Here is a 19,370-nt window from a genome sequence, read left to right as displayed (position 1 = left end):
TGAAATATAGGTAGTAAATCAAGATTAAAATAAAGTTGTGTAGTCATATTAGTGAGGCATCAGCATGCTCACTCATTTATCACTGAATGCCAATTGATTAGGAAAGGTTGAATCAATCACTGTCTAATCAGTTTAACATTTAACACAGCAACATGGCAGGGTCAAGTGCACCTGCAAAGCCCCCAGCCCAAACACACACACACACACAGTTATTTGTTATTAACCTGGCTGTATTTGTTAACCTCTGGTAATATGTTTGCTTGTGATTTTAAGGTCCTCTTTCCACATAGTGTGATTTCTGTCAGGGGCAGCCTGCTCCTGGCATTTCATCCAACTGGATGACTGACTAGCTTCGCCCCCTTGGATTTATTTATCTGTTTGATATATATATATATATATATATATATATTCACAGTCGCAACAGTCAGTGTCCGCCAGGGCGACTTGCCAACTGATTCACTTTTGGCTATTTTCCTGTCTGATAAAATTATCAAAAAAAAGCTTCTCATATAAAAGACAAGTGGGAGACTGAAACAGGCACAACCATTACTCCTGAAACCTGGGAACATGTGTTTGAGGAAGCACACTTAGTGACCAATTCTAACATCTGGAGAGAGTTGAGATGGAAAGTTATAACAAGATGTTTTAGAATCCCATAAGTGAAAGTTAAATGGAATCAAACAGGCTCAGATAAATGCTGGAGAAAAGGTGGTCAGCATACTGGCCCATATCACACCCATATTCTGTGGTCCTACCCAGAACTGCTACTACAAATCCCATTAGCGGCAGCCATCAAGTTCATTACTTGTGTTACATACTCATTGACTAATCAGTTCAACTCTGCCGATAGGAGAGGACGCTGGCGTGGTTTGTTCGCCGCTTCTCCACCGCTATCCTACTTTCAGTTCGTGTTTGAACATATTTGATCTGATTTTTTTTTATACATCGGTTAGTTATATATAACATCTGTCAATATTGGCTCCAACTGAATCGCTACTTTGTTCAAGTAGTTCTCCATTACCTATTTGCTTTTTCCTGCGTACCGGACCCTAGCCTGCTAGCCCGTTTGCTACCAGCCTCGAGCTGTTGGCCGTCAACAATCTCGTCAACTCCCTGCCGTCAGCTGGCCACTAACATTGGACACCCTCGTCTCTGCACAACACAGCTACGGTGGGAAAACATATTTTTAGCTGTCTCGGTGCGGAAAGCCCTAGTAGCCATGACCGCTATCTCTACAGCTAGCCAACCTCCAGTCACCGGGTAGCTACATGCTAACGCTAGCATTGGACCGCTCTCCTTCTTTTTGTCTCTTAGCCTTCATTCCACTGACTCCCGCTGTAGTGGAGAGTTACGGCCCGTCCACACAGCGGCGTGCGTTGAAGCTTCCAACGCTTCTGCCCATTCACTTTGAATGGGGTGACGTCGGTAGTTATACTCATGCCACTTCAATCTCATTAGTATGCATAGAAAGTGACAGGTGGTGTGACAGGTCACACCTCTCCCTACTTATGAAACCCCGCCCCACTGCCGACTAAGCCCCGCCCATTCAGCGGAAGTCCCGCCCCCACTTCCGGTTTTCAAAATAAAAAATAAAAATAATTTAAAAATGAGAAATTAAAATGCTGCCCCTACCGGTCGCCCCCACTTCCGGTTTTCAAAATAAAATAACATGAAATTTAGCAACCATGAGAAAAATAAAATGCTGCCCCTACCGGTTTTACAAAATCTTTTTTAAATGAATCAATCGCATTAGTATGCATAGGATCAATGTCCCGCCTCCTAACCACTTCCTGTGCCCCTAATCCTGTATACAGTATTGACTGTAACTTACAAATACTTGCAAATAACATGAAATATAGCAACCATATATTTAAAAAAAGTAATGTCAATCTTTCTAACCCCTCCTTGCTCTAAAGAGTTCCGTGAAAAGTTTTGTGAACAGTCTGGACATGTCTGAAGACAAGTCAGGACAAGTGTGAGAGAAATCATAAAACCCCCCGACATCCTCTACAGTCAAATTGTGTGTGTGTGTGTGTGTGTGTGTGTGTGTGTGTGTGTGTGTGTGTGTGTGTGTGTGTGTGTGTGTGTGTGTGTGTGTGTGTGTGTGTGTGTGTGTGTGTGTGTGTGTGTGTGTGTGTGAGAGGAGACGGTCTGAGGCTGTAAAAATACAGAGTCTACGGATTCAAGACAAATGGTCAGAGCAAAACAGAGAAAGCAGTTACATCTACTATCTACATGTTTTTTGTAATGTGTATGCATATATTTTAATATATATATATATGTGTGTATATATATATATATATGTGTGTGTGTGTGTGTGTGTGATATATACATACATATATACAGGAGAATAGCCTAAACCTAAAAAAGTATTTGCTCTACCATAAAAACCAAATACAATATAATGCTAATTTGTTAAACAATCAGGAATAACCCTATTGGTTGTTTTAGAGTCATTTACATATTGCGTTGCCTATAAGTAAGCTCAGAAACATCTAGGCAGCCTCTCTTCGCTTTTCCCCATCAGGCCCAGATCTTTTGAAAATATATGGTAAGTACTTTATTTTTATGTTATAATAGCATATAGTTAGTTAATGCTGCTTGATGTGTGTTAAAGAACCTCTATGCATCTGTTGTTTTTCTATTATGTAACAGCCCTAGATTGTAATTATTTAGAAGCTTTAATGAAGTATCCTTCTAAGTACAAATAATGTGGTGTACATTTTTTAACTATAAGTGTATTTAGCTATATTTCTTAAAATCAAATATGTTTTTCATGTGAAAGTATCCAGAATAACGTTTTAATATACGTACTCTCTTGTTTTTAAAAAAGGTGGTTGCGCCCCTCCTGCAGCTGGAATGGTCTCAGCTCAGCTCAGCTCATATCTCTTCACCAAGTCATCTCAACACAGACTGTGCTTGAGAATTCAAACCTATCAGGTAAAAAAAAAATGCTTTTTATGTTTGCTTTTACAAGATGATAGCTAAATGATTTTGTTTTCTTGTTAAATGTATAATCCTGGGTATTTCAAAAAACATACTTATACCCTCTTCTTTTATTTCTCTGTCTTTTTCTCTATAGAGCAATCATCCCCGTTATCAAAGGACAAACGCTGTTTGTTAAGGTCTGCTTAAAGGCCACACCACCTGAATAAGCTGCACGTAGATCACATGTAAAAACTGTTATTGATGTATCCGCCAGGTATGTTGACTTTATGTCCATGAATGTAGAAGCAAAGTGAAATGTTTCTTCAGCGGTGCCACTGATTTTGTTTTTTGTTTTGCGGGGGTGATTTCTTAAAAACGGTCAAGCATGGATGATTTAAAAGATGGAGAAAGGTCCTTTATCGAGGGTTTGCCTGATGTAAATGAACTATGCAATGATGAGGGCTTTGTGTACGAAGACATGCCATTTCCACAGTGTTCAGACAGTAACAGTGAGCTAAATGACGCAATAACAGATGTAAGCGAGCCTATGCCCTTGACAGAAACAAACCCCTATACAGATGGAGAAAGGTCCTTTCTCGATGTGTTACCTGATGTAAATGAACTATACAGTGATGATGATGATTAATTCAGATATAGGGACCTGTCATTGACGTGTTTTTGTTCCTCCTTCACAACCACTACTATGGTGTCAAGAACTTGAAGGGTTTTTTAGGCTCTTCGTATGTCTGTGAACATTGTTATACAGGGTACAGCTCTCAATGGAGTCACTCCTGTACTGGGCATTGCTATGTCTGCCTTGACCCCGCATGTACCTGGGGAGAGTTTAAACCCATCTTTTGTAAAGACTGCAACAAAACATGCCGTACAGTCGGCTGTCATTCTCGACATAAAGAGCAGAAACAGAGATCAACAGACATTGCCAGTAACTGTGATTTACACAAAAAGTGTGTAGATTGCCAACTTTCTTACTACACCCCCAAGAGTACAGCAGATAAAACACACAAGTGTGTGACGAAAAAATGTAAGACATGCAAGGAAAAATTACCATCTGCTTCTACGCTCGGGTGTGAAAAACATTTGTGTTACATAGGAGTGCTGCCTAAAGAGACAGAACACAATGACAACATTGTGTTTTATGATTTTGAAACAATGGCGGGGGCAGATGGGGTACATATACCTTTCTTGGTTTGTACAAAAACCTTGGGGGGTGAAATTTGGGTCGGCGAGGGAATCGACTGTGCACGGCAGTTTCTGGCACACTTTAGACGCCCAAAGTTCAAGAATACAACATTCATCGCTCACAATGCTAAGGGTTTTGACAGCTATTTCATTATCAACACAATGGTTGCACAGGGGCTAAAGCCCCCGTTAACAATGCAGGGAAGTAAAGTGCTCTCTTTTACTGACGAGGATTTCGGGCACAGGTACATAGACTCACTGTCTTATCTGTCTATGCGTTTAGCAGACATGCCAAAAGCTTTGGGATTTGGAGATAAAATCAAGGGGTACTTCCCTCACGGTTTCAGCTCCAAGGCTAACCTGAGTTATATAGGCCCTTATCCACCCGCACACTGTTATGGGGTTGAACGCATGACAACTGGTGAAAAGAGTGACTTTTTCACGTGGTATGAGACGGTACGCCAGGGCACTTTTGACTTTCGAGAGCAGGCATTGCTTTACTGCAAAAACGATGTGGACATTCTTGCCCAGGGGGCCACATTATTTCGGAAAGGTTTTCTCAGGGAGACAGGAGTTGATCCTTTTAGTCGCGCGACTATAGCTTCTGCCTGTATGAAAGTTTTTACCACAAACTTTCTAACGCCCAAAACCCTAGCAATCCCCCCACCCGACGACTACCGCCGTGAAAACAAGACGTACTCAGACGCAGGTATTCTGTGGCTAGAGTGGGTAGCTCAGACTGAAGGTGTTTTTATTCAACATGCGTTGAATGAAGGAGAGAAACGAGTGTGACGTTTCGTCGTAGACGGGTTTGCCGAAGTTACCGGGGAAAAGATTGTCTGGGAATTTCTTGGTTGTTTCTATCACGGATGCCCCTCTTGCTATAAGGGGCATGAGACAAATCCATTGATAGGTGACACATTTGAGCATCTCCATGCTGTTAGTGAGGCAAAACTGCATGAGCTAGAGTCTGTCCACGGGGCCAAAGTGAACGTTATGCGTGAGCATACATGGGTTGAGATGAAAAAATCCAATCAAGATTTGAAGGCTTTCCTCAGGGTATACAATGCACCAGAACCGCTGACCCCCCGCGATGCTTTATACGGGGGAAGGACATGTGCAGTAAAGTTGAGGCACACAGCAGCGGCAGATGAATTGGTTCATTATTGTGATTTCACCTCACTCTACCCTTTTGTAAACTGCACAGGCCTATATCCACTTGGACACCCTCAGATCATATTCCGAGATTTCAAGGACCCTCGCAGTTATTTCGGGTTAATCAAAGCCACAGTAGAACCTCCTAGGGGTCTATACTTTCCTGTCCTGCCCTACCGAACTGCGGGGGGTAAGCTAGTGTTCACCCTATGCCGCACATGCGCTGAGCTTAACAACCAACAGGGGCCATGAATGCATAGCAAAGAGGCCAGACCATTAACAGGGGTTTGGGTGACCCCAGAATTCACCAAAGCCCTGGACATGGGTTACAAGATGACTCAGATCACAGAGGTGTGGCATTTTGAGAAGAAAAGTGACAGCATTTGTGTAGACTATATACACACATTTTTGAAGGGTAAACAAGAAGCATCAGGCTACCCTTCAGAGGCCTCAGATGATGAGAGCAGACAAAAGTATGTGGCAGACTATCATGCTAAGCAGGGCATCTTGCTGGATGCAGATACAATCAAATCAAACCCCGCCAAAAGACAAGTGGCAAAACTATGTCTCAACAGTTTCTGGGGTAAATTTGCCCAGAGAAGCAATCTGACTCAGACTAAGATTGTGACCAAAGCCGAAGAATTTCTTAACCTCTTGTTTTCAGCTAAACATAAGGTTACGTATTTCTCATTCCTCAACCCCCGAACGGCTCTAGTTCAGTGGTGCTACGGTGAAAATTGTTACTCTACTCCCAACAAGGTGGATAACATATTCATCGCCGCCTTTACCACAGCATATGCCAGGCTGAAACTGTACAGTGAATTGGAGAAATTACAGCGCAGAGTATTCTACTACGACACAGATAGCATAATCTATGTGACAAGACAAGGAGAGAGTCCCCTACCGATGGGGGTCTATCTGGGAGACCTGACAGACGAGCTGGGGGGGCGATACGATTAAAGAGTTTGTTTCAGCAGGCCCTAAAAGTTATGCTTATCAGACCAAAAATCAAAAAAAAGTTGTGATGTGCGTGAAAGGCATCACACAAACGCACGAATGTTGCAAACGAGTGAACTTTGACAGTCTGGCCGACCTGGTGGAGGGCTACGTTCAAAACTCTGAGAGGGGGAGGGTAATTGAGGTCCCTCAGCACAGTATTGTGAGGAATAAAGAGGTTTTCGCTTTGAGAAATGTGTCATTCACCAAAAAGTTCCGAGTTGTGTTTGACAAGAGACGTTTGTTAGCCGCGGGAAATACTTTGCCTTTTGGGTATTGAGAAAATAATTGACGACATGTTTTCACCAAGTCAAATTGATTTTGACCCCCGACTGCGTGTTCCTTTTTCCTGTCTAGTAGTGGGCCCTAGTGGTTGTGGAAAAACTTTTTTTGTCAAGAATGTATTGCAAAATTGTATTCATGTAATGGATGTACAGCCTCAAAATATTGTGTGGATTTATACTTCTTTCCAACCCATGTATGCTGAACTGCAGGAAAAGAATAAAAATATGAAGTTCGTCAAGGGTCTGCCTGAATCATTTGAAGATTAATCGCTATTTCCTCCTGATCAAAGTCATTTGATTATATTAGACGATGTTATATTTCAGGCCTCTGAGCATCCGGAAGTAGTCAGACTTTTCACCCAATACCGTCATCATAGAAACATGAGCGTTATCATGCTTACCCAAAATGTTTTTCACCAGGGAAAAAACAGTCGCACAATTAGTTTAAATACTACTTACATGGTCTTGTTTAAAAACCCCAGAGACAGATTACAAATGAACATACTTGTGTGACGACTCCTGCCTTGTTATCTCTGGTGTGTGTATGTTCCTTTAAGGTTTTCCCTTTGGTCTATCAGCTGGGATTGAGGACACCTGGCGGCTGGAGCTAGCCGGATAAAGGACCGGGCCGGATCTCGCTCTCGCTCTCTCTCTGGCAGGAGGACGCAGCGCGAAGACCAGCTGACCTCTTGTTTCGTAGTTTGTTTCGCCTGTTTGTGTCCTTCAGCAGCAGTGAATAAACTCTTGTTTCCTATTCACGCCCTCGTGTTCTGTCGCGCGTTTGTTGTGGCTGAGAGCCAAGCCATGACACTTGCTCAACAAATACACCCTGGTAATAAATCATTTTTCCTACAATGTTTTGAAGACGCCACCACGGAACCTCATGGTTACTTAATCGTAGACATGACCCCCACCTGTCCAGACATCTACAGGCTTAGATCGGGAGCACTACCTAATCAATGGCTAGTTGTTTATGTACCAAAAACGAAGACTTGAGAAAAAACAGTATGTCGGCCCGTTTAAAAAGAAACATGCCTCTGCTGAGGGCCTTATGTCAAGCCCCGCCTTCAAAGCGCAAGGATATTCTCGAGAACTGCTCCACGGATTTTCTTCAATCACTCTGTGAACTGTCTCTAAATCTTTTAAAAGGTAATATCCCCCTGACAGGCATTCAGTATAAGAAGCTTAAGAAGCAAAATAAATTTTTCAAACTCTTGGCCAATAAAAAGACCAACTTAAAAACTAAATTCAAGGCCTTAAGAAAGCAATCTGGAGGTTTTCTTCTGCCGCTACTCGGTGCGTTGATCCCCATTTTAGGACAACTTTTAGGAGGGCTCGCTCGATCATGAGTCAAAAGATGTTTCTGCTAACACCTCACCAGTTTAATCAGCTCAATCAGAATGGTGTAACTAACCCTCACAGTATGGAAACAATTAGACGCACTGCCGAAGATGTTCTGGATGAAAAAATGAGAGCAACCTTAAACGAACCAGGATTACCCCCTTATGAAAGAATCATAAAATACAACACCTTGTTACAAAGATATCTCACCCTACTCAAACAAGACGGGCTTGAGGAACAACATATTACTCTAACTTTACCTGAAGACACGGGGTTGGTAAAAGGAGAAGAAAATGATGGCACGTCCGATGATAAAATAAAAAACGATGTGCTTCAGCACCTCCCTAAGCGTTACCACAAGAATGCCGAGTACATTATGAGGAAATTAACCACGAGTACAGCTGGATGGACACCAGCGGGGGAATTTATAGAAAAGGGGGTAGCTGTAAAAGGTTCCCACATGTTAGATTTATTTAAACATTTATCCTGCGCGTATAAAACAAATGTTCAGGAGCCTAAGGGCTGGCGGGGGTTTTTAAATAGTCTGAATGAGATCAACATTCCCTTAACAGCTTTTCAAAACCTTCACGCTCGTGAACAATATCGCATAATCAAAGAGGGCAAACTAAATCGAGAAAATATCCCCCGAAAAAGAAGAAAAACATCTCCCTCTACCCCCGGTTGGGACACTTTAGGAACAGCTGTAGAACCTCAGAATGCCCTGCTTAAGAAGAAAAGGATAAGGCAAGACAGAATATTAAGTCCAAGATGGTTACATTTAACCCCTTAAAGTTGTATTATATTTCATGATTTCCTAATAAAGACAGTCATCTGAATTAATTTTGTCTTCAGACCTTTTTTATTTCTACATTTTATAACAATCTTTAAACATTTGTAGCGAACAAACACTGTGATTAAAATGAGTCTTTATGACGTCTCTCACACCTTTGGTATTTTTTCACAAAATTCGTTACAGCTGCATCATTTTTTATCACATCATTTTGGTATAAAGATAACACATTTTCGTAAGACAACCCGGACGCTCTTTTGCATAGATAAAAAACACAGTGTTGACCACAGGCTTTAGACATGATATTCTGAAGTTGCCGGTTATGGTATAAAATAGTTTCACATTGTGTTTTTAGAAATTGCAGGATGCTTTTAGGATAATGACTAAAATCGGGGGGAAACCCCAAAGAATCAAAAAAAGTTCCTTCCCCTTCCTCTAAAGTCACTGCTAGCCAGTGTTCTCCGGGCATGTGGGAGGGGTGGGTGTTTACAATCATGTATACAGGGCATCTAAATAATTGTTTTACTCTGGGTAGCTGGTCTGAGGCCCATACCCCCCCAAAAGAACCCCCCACCATATGCTGCAGGAGACAATCCAATTGGTGATTATTCATGTTGTAGTCTTCTTAGTAATAATCTACCAGCACTTGTCGTTTTGAATTAATCTCCAGAATCGAATCAAAACAAGAATATACGATTAAAGTGGTAGTCTGTGGTAGCGGTACTCTGAACCTCATTTCCAATCTTAAACTACCGCTTGTGATGGGAGATAAGGCGTCGGCGTCTTCCGCCGCAGTTAAATTAAACACGAATAAAGAGTATCCTTGTTCGAAATCATCTCTGTCTATACTTAGAGGTAAGTCTTTCATGTGTCTCCCTGTAGCAGTTAACATGTTGTAAAACTCTCTGACTGACGACCCCCGGTTAAATTGGGGTTGAAATGCTTTGGCTGGTACTTGCCTCCCATCCTGACACAGAGCCAGATATTCCATATCATTATGAAGGAAATTAAAAGGTGAAAGCTCTCTCCTTCCGGTGAAGGCTTCGTGATTTACCATACCCAATACTATGTACTTGGGCATATTACCCAAAAAGAGATTTTCTTGGTTGCATATTCTAGAATTAACCGGTATACTATATGTCTTTAGATTCACCCGTGATAGAGGGTAGAGGGCGTTACCTCTCAGCAGAGCCGCAGCATGACCTAAACGCACTGCAGGCGTGATTGTGGCTTTTTTGATAAAAAGTGAAGCCCCCAGTATTTTTAGACGGTATGTAGAGTCATTTGCACACATGAGAGTAAAGGCATCGTTAGATCTGGTGAGTTTGATTCTCAAATCTACAGAGTTCAGGAGAAGCCTCTCGCTGAAAAATATATCCGTGTGTAAAGCACCCATCAAGTGAAGCTCCCGAGATTCTGCTGTGAATGAGGCCCTCTTTACCAGTCCCTTATTTGGTCCATTGGCTATGACTATAGAGTCCATAGATCCCACGGTGTCTTTATAAAATAAGCCGGCTGTGAACTGAGTTTTTAAAGTAGAATCAGAGTAATTCAATAGCGTTTCAATCATCGCCCTGTAAGGATGAGTCGAACTAGATTGAGAAATTAGTCTGTCCCCTAGAATAACGTCGCATTGACTAAAAATTGTATTCAGAGGGTAATTAACTAGGGCGACGGGGGCATCAGCTGCCAGATTAGTCCCATCTGCGTTGGTTATTTTGATCCTGAGATGTATCAAGGTGTCATTCATATCCAGGTATTTATCTCCGTCCCCGGGGATAAAAAATTCTATGGGTCCGTCCTCCGTAATGGCAGACAGCGGAAGGACCTCTGTGTAGTGTTTTTCGTCTATAGAAAGTTGCGTCATTGGGGCTGAAAATAAATCCAGCTCTGCCATGCTGCATTCAGCAGATTTATGATGTAAAAGAGCCATATTTAACACGCTAAAATATATCTCTCCCTAATACGTTCCTTCTCCGAGGGTGTTTTTTCCCTAATGATTTTCTTTTGACTGAGTGTTTTCCTTTCTTGACACCCCTCGGAACCCGTTTGCCTGGAGGTCTCTTCCTGGCCCTTCTTGCCAAAACCATCAGACCACCTGATCCTTCTTGAGATCCGGGGTCTGATTGGCGGCCGAATCTATGGACAGCCTTACTGATAACATCTGATGCAATATTTTTGGCCGCCGATTTCAGATGAGGTTTAGCTATGGCGAACCCTTTTCTCACCAGGGGGGCGACAAAACGAAATAATCTCGAAAATATAGAGCCAATGCCTCGCCCGTACATCACCCGTGCACCATAAAAACCAGGCAGGGATCCCCCCGCTTGATTTTCATAGTAACTCACAAAACGTTGGGGGTCTTGATGAATCATCGTTTTGTAAAAGATTGCCCTGCTTTTGAGGGTCGGAAATGAAGTTTCACTACACTTTTTCCGTAGGTGAACTTTACTGGTTTGTTCTGGTCGTTTTTTATTTCTACCTTTATATTCTCGATGTGTGTTTTTGTTACCGGCAAGTAGTATGCAGGATTAAAATACTGAGTTACTGTATCGCCGAATGTTCCTCTTATATCTACGGTTCTCAAGAGAGGAGCAAAAGCGTCACCTACCCGCTGGTGACTGACCACATTGCTATAGCAGTATAGATGTGTTGAGCCAGTATTTATATCCGCTGGATAGGCTGCTGATTTATCATCAAATTTGAGCCACTGTTCTGGTTGTATTCCAAGCATATAAGCGACGGTTTTTGGAAAGCGGAAACGATATTGGGCCCCTCCTAGAAATTCGATTTTCCTGTGAATTGGACTATAGTGTAAACTGACATCAAAGTCCATTTTTTTGAAGCAGGACTCAAGTTCCTCTATGAGCTGAGTTATGCTACTATAGTAACCAGCTCTAAACATATGAAGCCTTAACTTGCTAGTCGGGGCTATGTCGGGGAGTTTTGCTTTCTTTATCCACTCAAAAAAGGCTGCTTCCGTAGGTAAGTTATACCAGGTGTGTGGGTATGATATTTCTGTCAGGGCGACCTGCCACGAACCATCCAAGTGTAAAGGTTGTGCTAGGTTCACCTGATAGCTAGAGCTTGTATTGTTTTGAAATACCTCCAGGCTGGCATTAGACGGCAGCGTAATGTAGAACCCTTCATTTATCTCCATGGCTGTAATGAAGGACTGAGTGTTGATTCTGTTTGCTTTTATACATCTTTGATTTCTCCAGCATCAACCCAGCTGTTGAATTTTTCGGGCCAATTATGCCAAGATACAAACATTTGTTTTTTCCCTCTCACCACACGCCTTTTTAGAATTTTCTCGACTTGAAAAGCCTTGTCATTAGTTATCTTCACTTTTTGTAACTCTTTCTCATAAAAAGTCCCCTTGATCTCTTCTCCATCATAATCTTTGAGCTTGTAAACAGGTGGCTGCCGAGGTAAGCCTTCAGACACCGTAAATAATTCGTCCGTATAACTCTGCTCATATTTTTTATCGAATACTCCTCTCAATTTGGATATCCTTACAAGCTCCCCCTCCTTAAAGTTCATTTTGACAGCAGCTTTTTTACGAAGGCTGGAGGGGTTATATAGATTCCGAAACACTTGAGCCTCATTTTCCTTGGTTACCTGCAGTGGCGTCATTTTAATACTTCGGTGATAACTATTATTGTAACTTTCAAGTAGTTCGGGTAAGACGTCTATATATCTATGAGTGTTTTTAGCTGTAAAATACCTCCACATTTTAGTTTTCAGCGTACGGTTAAATCTCTCTACCACGCATGCCTTCATATCACTGGCGGTTGCATAATGTGCAATACCTCTTTTCTTCAATAAGTTTTGAAAAACTTTATTAAATAATTATTTCCCCGCATCTGTTTGTATCTTTTTAGGGATCTCACTGTGTGTTAAAATTGTATCAAAGGCTTTGGTAACCTCAATACCCGTCTTCTTCTTTAATGCCTGAGCATAGGCTTTTTTCGAAAATACATCTACGACTGTTAACAAATAATTAAAACCATCATTATATTCGGACAGCGACTGCATATCGCAGAGATCTGCTTGAAATTGCTGCAGCGGTCTGAGTACGAAAACTCTGTTTCTTACAAAATGCACCCTAGCCGGCTTGTGCAAAGTATATGCATCCTGCTCAGATAAATATTCTCTGACTTTCTCTACATTTATTTGTTTACCCATTTCATTCTGTACAGCTCTATGGAGTTTATCCACACCTCCTAAACTCCCTGGATTAGAAGGAGTGTAATACACTTTATGCATAGCATGTTTCTCAGACATGTTTCCTGTTACACCCCGTTGAGGTAATGAGTACAAACGTTTTTCTTGCAAAGCATTTTATTGATATGTCACACATGTATAAAAAAAAAAACATTTTCTCCAAGCAGATCAAAATATAAAACATACTTTAACGAAAAAGTATCACATTTGTTTTTCCTATTGCTGCCAAAAGGCCCAAGCTGCTCTTATAGTCTTCAGACGGGTCTCGTCGTTATCTACCAGCTGGCCGTAAATCTTCTCCATTTTAGCCTCAAAGAGTCTGGTGTTTCTGAGATTGTGCAGAATCGCCTCGGTAGCTCCAAAGACTCTCCTCTCTGACACATGAAGCTGGCTTTGGTGCAGAGCCTCCCGAATGGCTGGAATGAAACGAACGGTCCACAGTCTCTTTATCACATCGTCATAATTTATATCCAGAAAGTAATCTTGGGTCGGAAACAAACACTCGTGCTGCATTTGACTGGGATGATCGACTTGACATCCGTAACATTTTTCCTTTCTGTACAGATGCACGACCCTATCCAGCAGATGAACTACAACAGCTTTTACCGTATTCAGGAATGATGATGTCCTTTCACGTTCTGTAGCATCAACCTCTGGAACACGAGTATAGCATGGCATATCAACGCCTACTACTGCTGATTCCCCTGGAGACTCGGATGGAGTAGATGGAGGTTGAGGCATATCCAGCCACCCCGTGATATCAATACCCGCCATATAGTTGTCGAGATCTGATGTCCAAATTGTTGGTGAGGATGGCGGTCCTGTAGGCGTTTGATCCAGACTGCAGCTCGCGGTGATAGAGTTGGTTTTTTTCAGATCCATGGTTGTTGATCACAGACCGTTCTTGAGGGGTCCTTCGTTTTAAATGATCTGTTGAGGTGGGGGTGGGACTTGTTATGTTGGTTGGGGGGCAGAGTCGTCTGCATAAGTGAGGGTCTTTTTCACCAGTATAATGTCGATCGATGTCTGACTCTGTTTAAAAAGTTCTTTAAGCTTTACAGATTTCTCATCAATCATTTTCAGCCAAGCAGTCAGAGGCACCCGCAAGGATGTCTGGAAAACCCCGCATGTAGAGTTGAAATACTCCAAAACAAAATCATCCGAGGGGTCCTTACCCAACGTCACCACACGGCTTGAGCGGTAATACCAGCGCCCAGAGGGTCCGCTTTTAGTTTCCCATACGGTGCTTGACAGGATTATTTTCACTTCTGGCTGCGGGGAAATATCTCCTCCCTCTTCCTCCACCTTGAGGGGCAGCGGTGCAAACTCTTTTTTGATCTCGCCTGCTGTCTGCGTTTCTTGACTTTTCTTTGCAAAAATCTTGTACACCTCAGGTTCCACTATGTTTTCTTGATGCACTCCTTCTTCCAAACCAGTGGTGGGGTGGAGCTCTCTGGAAGACACCAGAGTTAACACAGCCCAATCTGTCGAGGTTAGCGTAGCTTTAGCACTCTGTGGTCCGTACATTTCCCCCTTCTTTAGGTTGTAGAAATGCAATTAATTCGCTACATAGTTGAATGCATAACCCCAAACATCGCCATTTTCCAGAGTCCATTCTCCCTGAAGTTCATCGGTTGGAGGCGTTTGGAGGCGGCATACAAACCGCAATCTTTTCTTGATTGGAGCACCCAACGGATGGCTGTAAATTGTCACAGGTGTCTCGCAGATTAACCCCATATCAAGACGTCTCTTTGTCATTTCTCTCGACTTGAAAAATATTGAAGAGTGACAAAGACGACTGGCTCTTATTTATCCAACCCCCATAACGGAAGAGGGGGTGAGGGGCGGGGGATGTGTGTGTGTGTGTGTGTGTTTCCCCTCCCCTCGCCCGCCATTTGACTGTAGAGGATGTCGGGGGGTTTTATGATTTCTCTCACACTTGTCCTGACTTGTCTTCAGACATGTCCAGACTGTTCACAAAACTTTTCACGGAACTCTTTAGAGCAAGGAGGGGTTAGAAAGATTGACATTACTTTTTTTAAATATATGGTTGCTATATTTCATGTTATTTGCAAGTATTTGTAAGTTACAGTCAATACTGTATACAGGATTAGGGGCACAGGAAGTGGTTAGGAGGCGGGACATTGATCCTATGCATACTAATGTGATTCATTTTTTAAATATTTTGTAAAACCGGTAGGGGCAGCATTTTATTTTTCTCATGGTTGCTAAATTTCATGTTATTTTATTTTGAAAACCGGAAGTGGGGGCGACCGGTAGGGGCAGCATTTTTATTTTTCTAATTTTTTCATTTTTTATTTTGAAAACCGGAAGTGGGGGCGGGACATCCGCCGGAAGGGGCGTGGCTTAAGTAGGGAGAGGTGTGACCTGTCACACCACCTGTCACTTTCTATGCATACTAATGAGATTGAAGTGGCATGAGCAGGGGCGGACTGGGATTAACATTCAGCTCTGGAATATGACCCAGTCCGGCCACATGTCATGTCAACGGGGGGGGATCAGAGATCAGATAAAATAATACAGTACTATTAGTTATTATAAATCAGCTGTTTATTATGCGGTTCAACGGATAATTCTCCCCTAAAGAGAATAGGGAGGACACTCCTCAGATGTCTTAACACATGGGACATCATATGACAGTACACACACACAAATCAGCTGTTTATTAGGCTGCAGTTTAAGGGATAATTCTCACCTAAAAGAAATAAACAAGATTGTCTGAGGCGGTTTGTAAACCTAATGTTGGGGAATCAGCAGTTTCTTTAGTAAGTTGCTTTTTTCTGCAACTCTGTCGATGACCAAGTCATTGTCGAGGGACATGAGGATGTATTTTTCTGTTGACATAAGCATGAATGCTTCCAGGTGTTCTTGTGACTGTGTGCTCCTTATTCGGCTTTTGATGTGCTTGAGTACAGAGAAACTTCTCTCACAAGCTACCTGTGTCACAGGCAGAGTGAGAAGAAACTTGTATCCTAAACCAAGGAGCTGATAGGCATCTGTGAAGAGGTTGTAGCGTTTCAGAAGTTGGTAGCAACATATTGAGCATTCTTTACAAGAGTTGCACTGTTTGTTTAAAACCTCTGTCTCTTCTTCCTCAAAACTGTTATGGAAATAATTGTCATAGACGCCAAGATGTGACGTACAGGACCAACCCTGACGTCTGTTTACCTCCTTTAAGGACACAGGCTGCTTAGCCAATAATGTTATTGTCCCCATTCTGTGACCGGTCAATACTGGGTCACAGATGGTCTGTGTTGTGGGTACACTGGGACACTTCCTTCTCTGTATTTGTGGACTCCAAGGTGAAATCTTCGAGGTCATAAGTGTCCGACGCAAGTAGCTCAGTGTTCCCACACTGTTTAGGCTATCTCCTCAAATATGTTGTTTACTCTCTGCGAAACCAGTTAGATGGGCTGGCAAGAGAGAGGCTCTCCAGAATTGACGTGGCAACTCTACCGTGAAGTCAGAACCTCTGACTCTTGGACTTGTGATGTGAATCCTCCGGCCGTAACTCCAAATAAACCATCATGTGTTTGACATCAAAGCTACTGCTCCTACCGTGTCTCCTTCCTGAGTCGGTGACTCCCACTGCATAGCTACACAGAAGTTTCCTCTACAACAACCAGAGCAAATTCGTACTCTGTACTCTTCAAGTGCAGACATTTTAAGCCGTGGCCACTGGGCTGCCAGACACTTCAACTCAGACTGCAAATTTGCAGCAGTTGCCCTGCTGTCAAACCTAAGCAAGCATTTGCTTAGATCTTGAAATGTAGAGTCAGGCAGAGCTTCTGCTGAACACACTTGGGGAAAGTTTCTTGGATCAAGGACAGCCAAGTCAGCATACAGAGTGCCGTGGGTCATGAAGCGTCGTTTGATACTGTCTGTGACAGTATCCAGGACCTGGTTATGGACCTCTACTTCATAAGCCCTGTTTGCATCTGTCAATCTCTCATCACTTGCCATTTCGCCAGCCATCATCTTCCTTTTCCTGTTCCTCTTCAGTGGAAGTGTTGTTTCCAACTCAAGCTCACAGTCCTCTTCTGCCTCCAGTTTTGCATTTGCCCACTCAACAAAAGTATCAGCAGCTGTCTTCACTGTCATGAAATCTCTTGTCATGTTCATCAGTGCATGTTGAGTGTCCTGAACCATCCTGTGAGCAGAGAGGATATCTAGTCCACATGTCTGCAAGTATTTTGAAAGAGGTGTTGTCACTTCAAAAATCCGAAGGAAAAGCTGGGCAGTCAACACTGTCTCGTACCTCAGGAGCGCCTCTAGGAATCCTCTTGCTCTGACACGCACTGCAGTTTTCAAATTGGCCTGACTTTGAAATTCACTTAGTGTCATGAAGACATCAATGTACAGAGACTGGTCTGGCTTTCCAAATGAGCCAAAGATCTTCTTCAAGGCTACATCTTTAGCCCACCACCGTGTCTCTCCAACTGTGTTGAGTGTCCTGGCTTTTATGCTCCCACACATTCATTCTTTTGTATGACTCGCGAATGAACACAGCAATGTCATTCATGAGGGAGAAAAGGGACCCACTAGCTATGGACACTTCAGTTGTATCAGACAGAACGAGGTTTAGCACATGTGCATAGCACCAAACATGTACATGGTTTGGGACTTTAGATGACAGGAGTGCGGAGAAGCCTCGATATTGACCCTGCATGTTGGATGCACCATCTGTAGCATTACTGATGCAGTTGCTGATATCCAAATCAAAACGATCCATTACATCTGTCAGCATCTGGACAAAATATTGGCCAGTGGATGCTTCACATTTGACCACTGCAAGAAGCCTTTCCTGGACAGTGTCTGTGACGTATCTCAGAATCACAGAACACTGCTCATGGGACGTAATGTCCTGGGTTGTATCTATTTGTACAGAAAACATACCGCTTTCAGCAACCTCTTTTGCAATGGTCTCCTGAATTAGCCTCTGCACTGTGGAAATGACGTTGTTTACAGTTGTTTTGGATAGGAATGTTACAGCAGAACCCCGACCTTTAGCCTGTGAGTGTGACTGGTGCATCTTCTTACTTTTTTCTGTGCACTCAGTGATATGTTCTTTCAGACACACATCATATTTTCCAAGAAGAATGATGAGCTCTAGAAAATTCCCATGGTCAATGTTGTCATCATCTAGAGTGTATGCTGCCTCATATTCCTTCCCTCTGTAGCCAAGTCCTCTCTTTCCTATGAACTTTACTACATCTACCACACGTTCCAACACCTGCCGTTTCTTCTTCACTTGATCTCTGTGGGCCACTACTTGGGATCCATGTAGTAGGCTGGCTATGTCTGATTTGGATGCCCTCAAAAAGTAGGCCTCCGCACACATTCTATGCATGATGGTCCTTTCGTATTCCTCTACTCTCTGACTGATATGGTTCCAGTCCTGCATGCCACTTACAAAGGGATTGTTTTCAGATGGCTTGGCAAATGCTAAACATACTCCACAATACAATGTGTGGTTCTCTTCACAGTATGTGAGCCATTTTCTATCTGTGCCGTTCATGCGTTTAAACAGTCTTTGTACTGTCAAATATTTTGTTTTGGTCTGAGGGTGATAGGAAAAAAAACTATTGAGACTGTGATTGTCGGAATTTGGGCGTTGGAAATACCTCAGGCTTGAGCTGCCGTGTGAGTGGCTGTCATCCTCAGTCCTTGTTCCATCCTCAACCTATAGACAATTATAAATTAATGATCAAAATAATGTTAATTATTTTTATAATACTATAGGCTACTACTTGAATTAATACTTAAATGTTGACAAGTAATACGCTTTTGTTTAATCTATACTTTTTTTTAATATAGTCTATTACACCTACTCTCAGTTGTATTTATTTTATTGCTTGCATGAGCAACACACCACACACTAACTGGAAACACTAGGTTGAATATACTTGTCTTCTCTATAGTACTTACCACCTCTTGCTCTTGCCCTGCGCTTGCATGTGCCAGTTGAGCTGGTTCTTCCACCAGCTCAACTCTCTGTCCCTCATGAACGCAGGAGGCTGGCTGTATATATGAAATCGCGCCCTCATCATTCTCTTCATCATGCACTTGTTCTAAGCTGCTGCTGGTGATGATGATAGTGCTTGTAGTTGTAGCAGCGGCGCTGCTGCCAAAAAGGTCTGTCAATTTGCGACAGTTATTAGCATTACCTGCGAGTGACTTCACCTTTTTTTCTCTTGCCTTCTCGGCCCCACCTTTTTCTTTTCTTTTTCTTTTATTTGTATCCATTTTTTGTCATTCTCCCTGTCTGCCGCGGCGTCTGTGTGGCCGGTCTTTTTTCTTCTTCGTGTGTGATTTTTTGACAGATAAGAAACACACAACTGCATTAGCGGCCGCTGTCGCCCTCTGTCGGCCGGAAGCGCAACTTAAATTATGACGTTAAACAAAAAAAATTAAAGGGCCGGCCGTCA

The 19,370-nt window shown here is 42.6% G+C and overlaps 1 protein-coding gene across 1 annotated transcript; it reads right to left on the bottom strand.

Annotated features, from left to right (window-relative positions):
* Nucleotides 1-13,137: 13,137 nt before the first annotated feature.
* On the bottom strand, nucleotides 13,138-19,142 carry LOC117554399. Its single transcript, XM_034228822.1, has 5 exons — nucleotides 19,126-19,142; nucleotides 17,555-18,625; nucleotides 14,859-14,917; nucleotides 14,097-14,374; nucleotides 13,138-13,337 (listed from the first exon to the last, which is right to left on the bottom strand). Exons 2-5 carry the CDS (start codon nucleotides 18,458-18,460, stop codon nucleotides 13,138-13,140), a joined length of 1,443 nt encoding a protein of 480 aa, XP_034084713.1. The 5' UTR covers nucleotides 18,461-18,625; nucleotides 19,126-19,142.
* Between the last annotated feature and the right edge of the window lie 228 nt (nucleotides 19,143-19,370).

The sequence above is a fragment of the Gymnodraco acuticeps genome, unplaced genomic scaffold, assembly GCF_902827175.1.
Source record: "Gymnodraco acuticeps unplaced genomic scaffold, fGymAcu1.1, whole genome shotgun sequence".
Lineage (NCBI taxonomy): Eukaryota > Metazoa > Chordata > Actinopteri > Perciformes > Bathydraconidae > Gymnodraco > Gymnodraco acuticeps.
The sequence above is the reverse complement of the archived record's forward strand: the minus strand, read 5'-3'. Positions and strand labels throughout refer to the sequence as shown.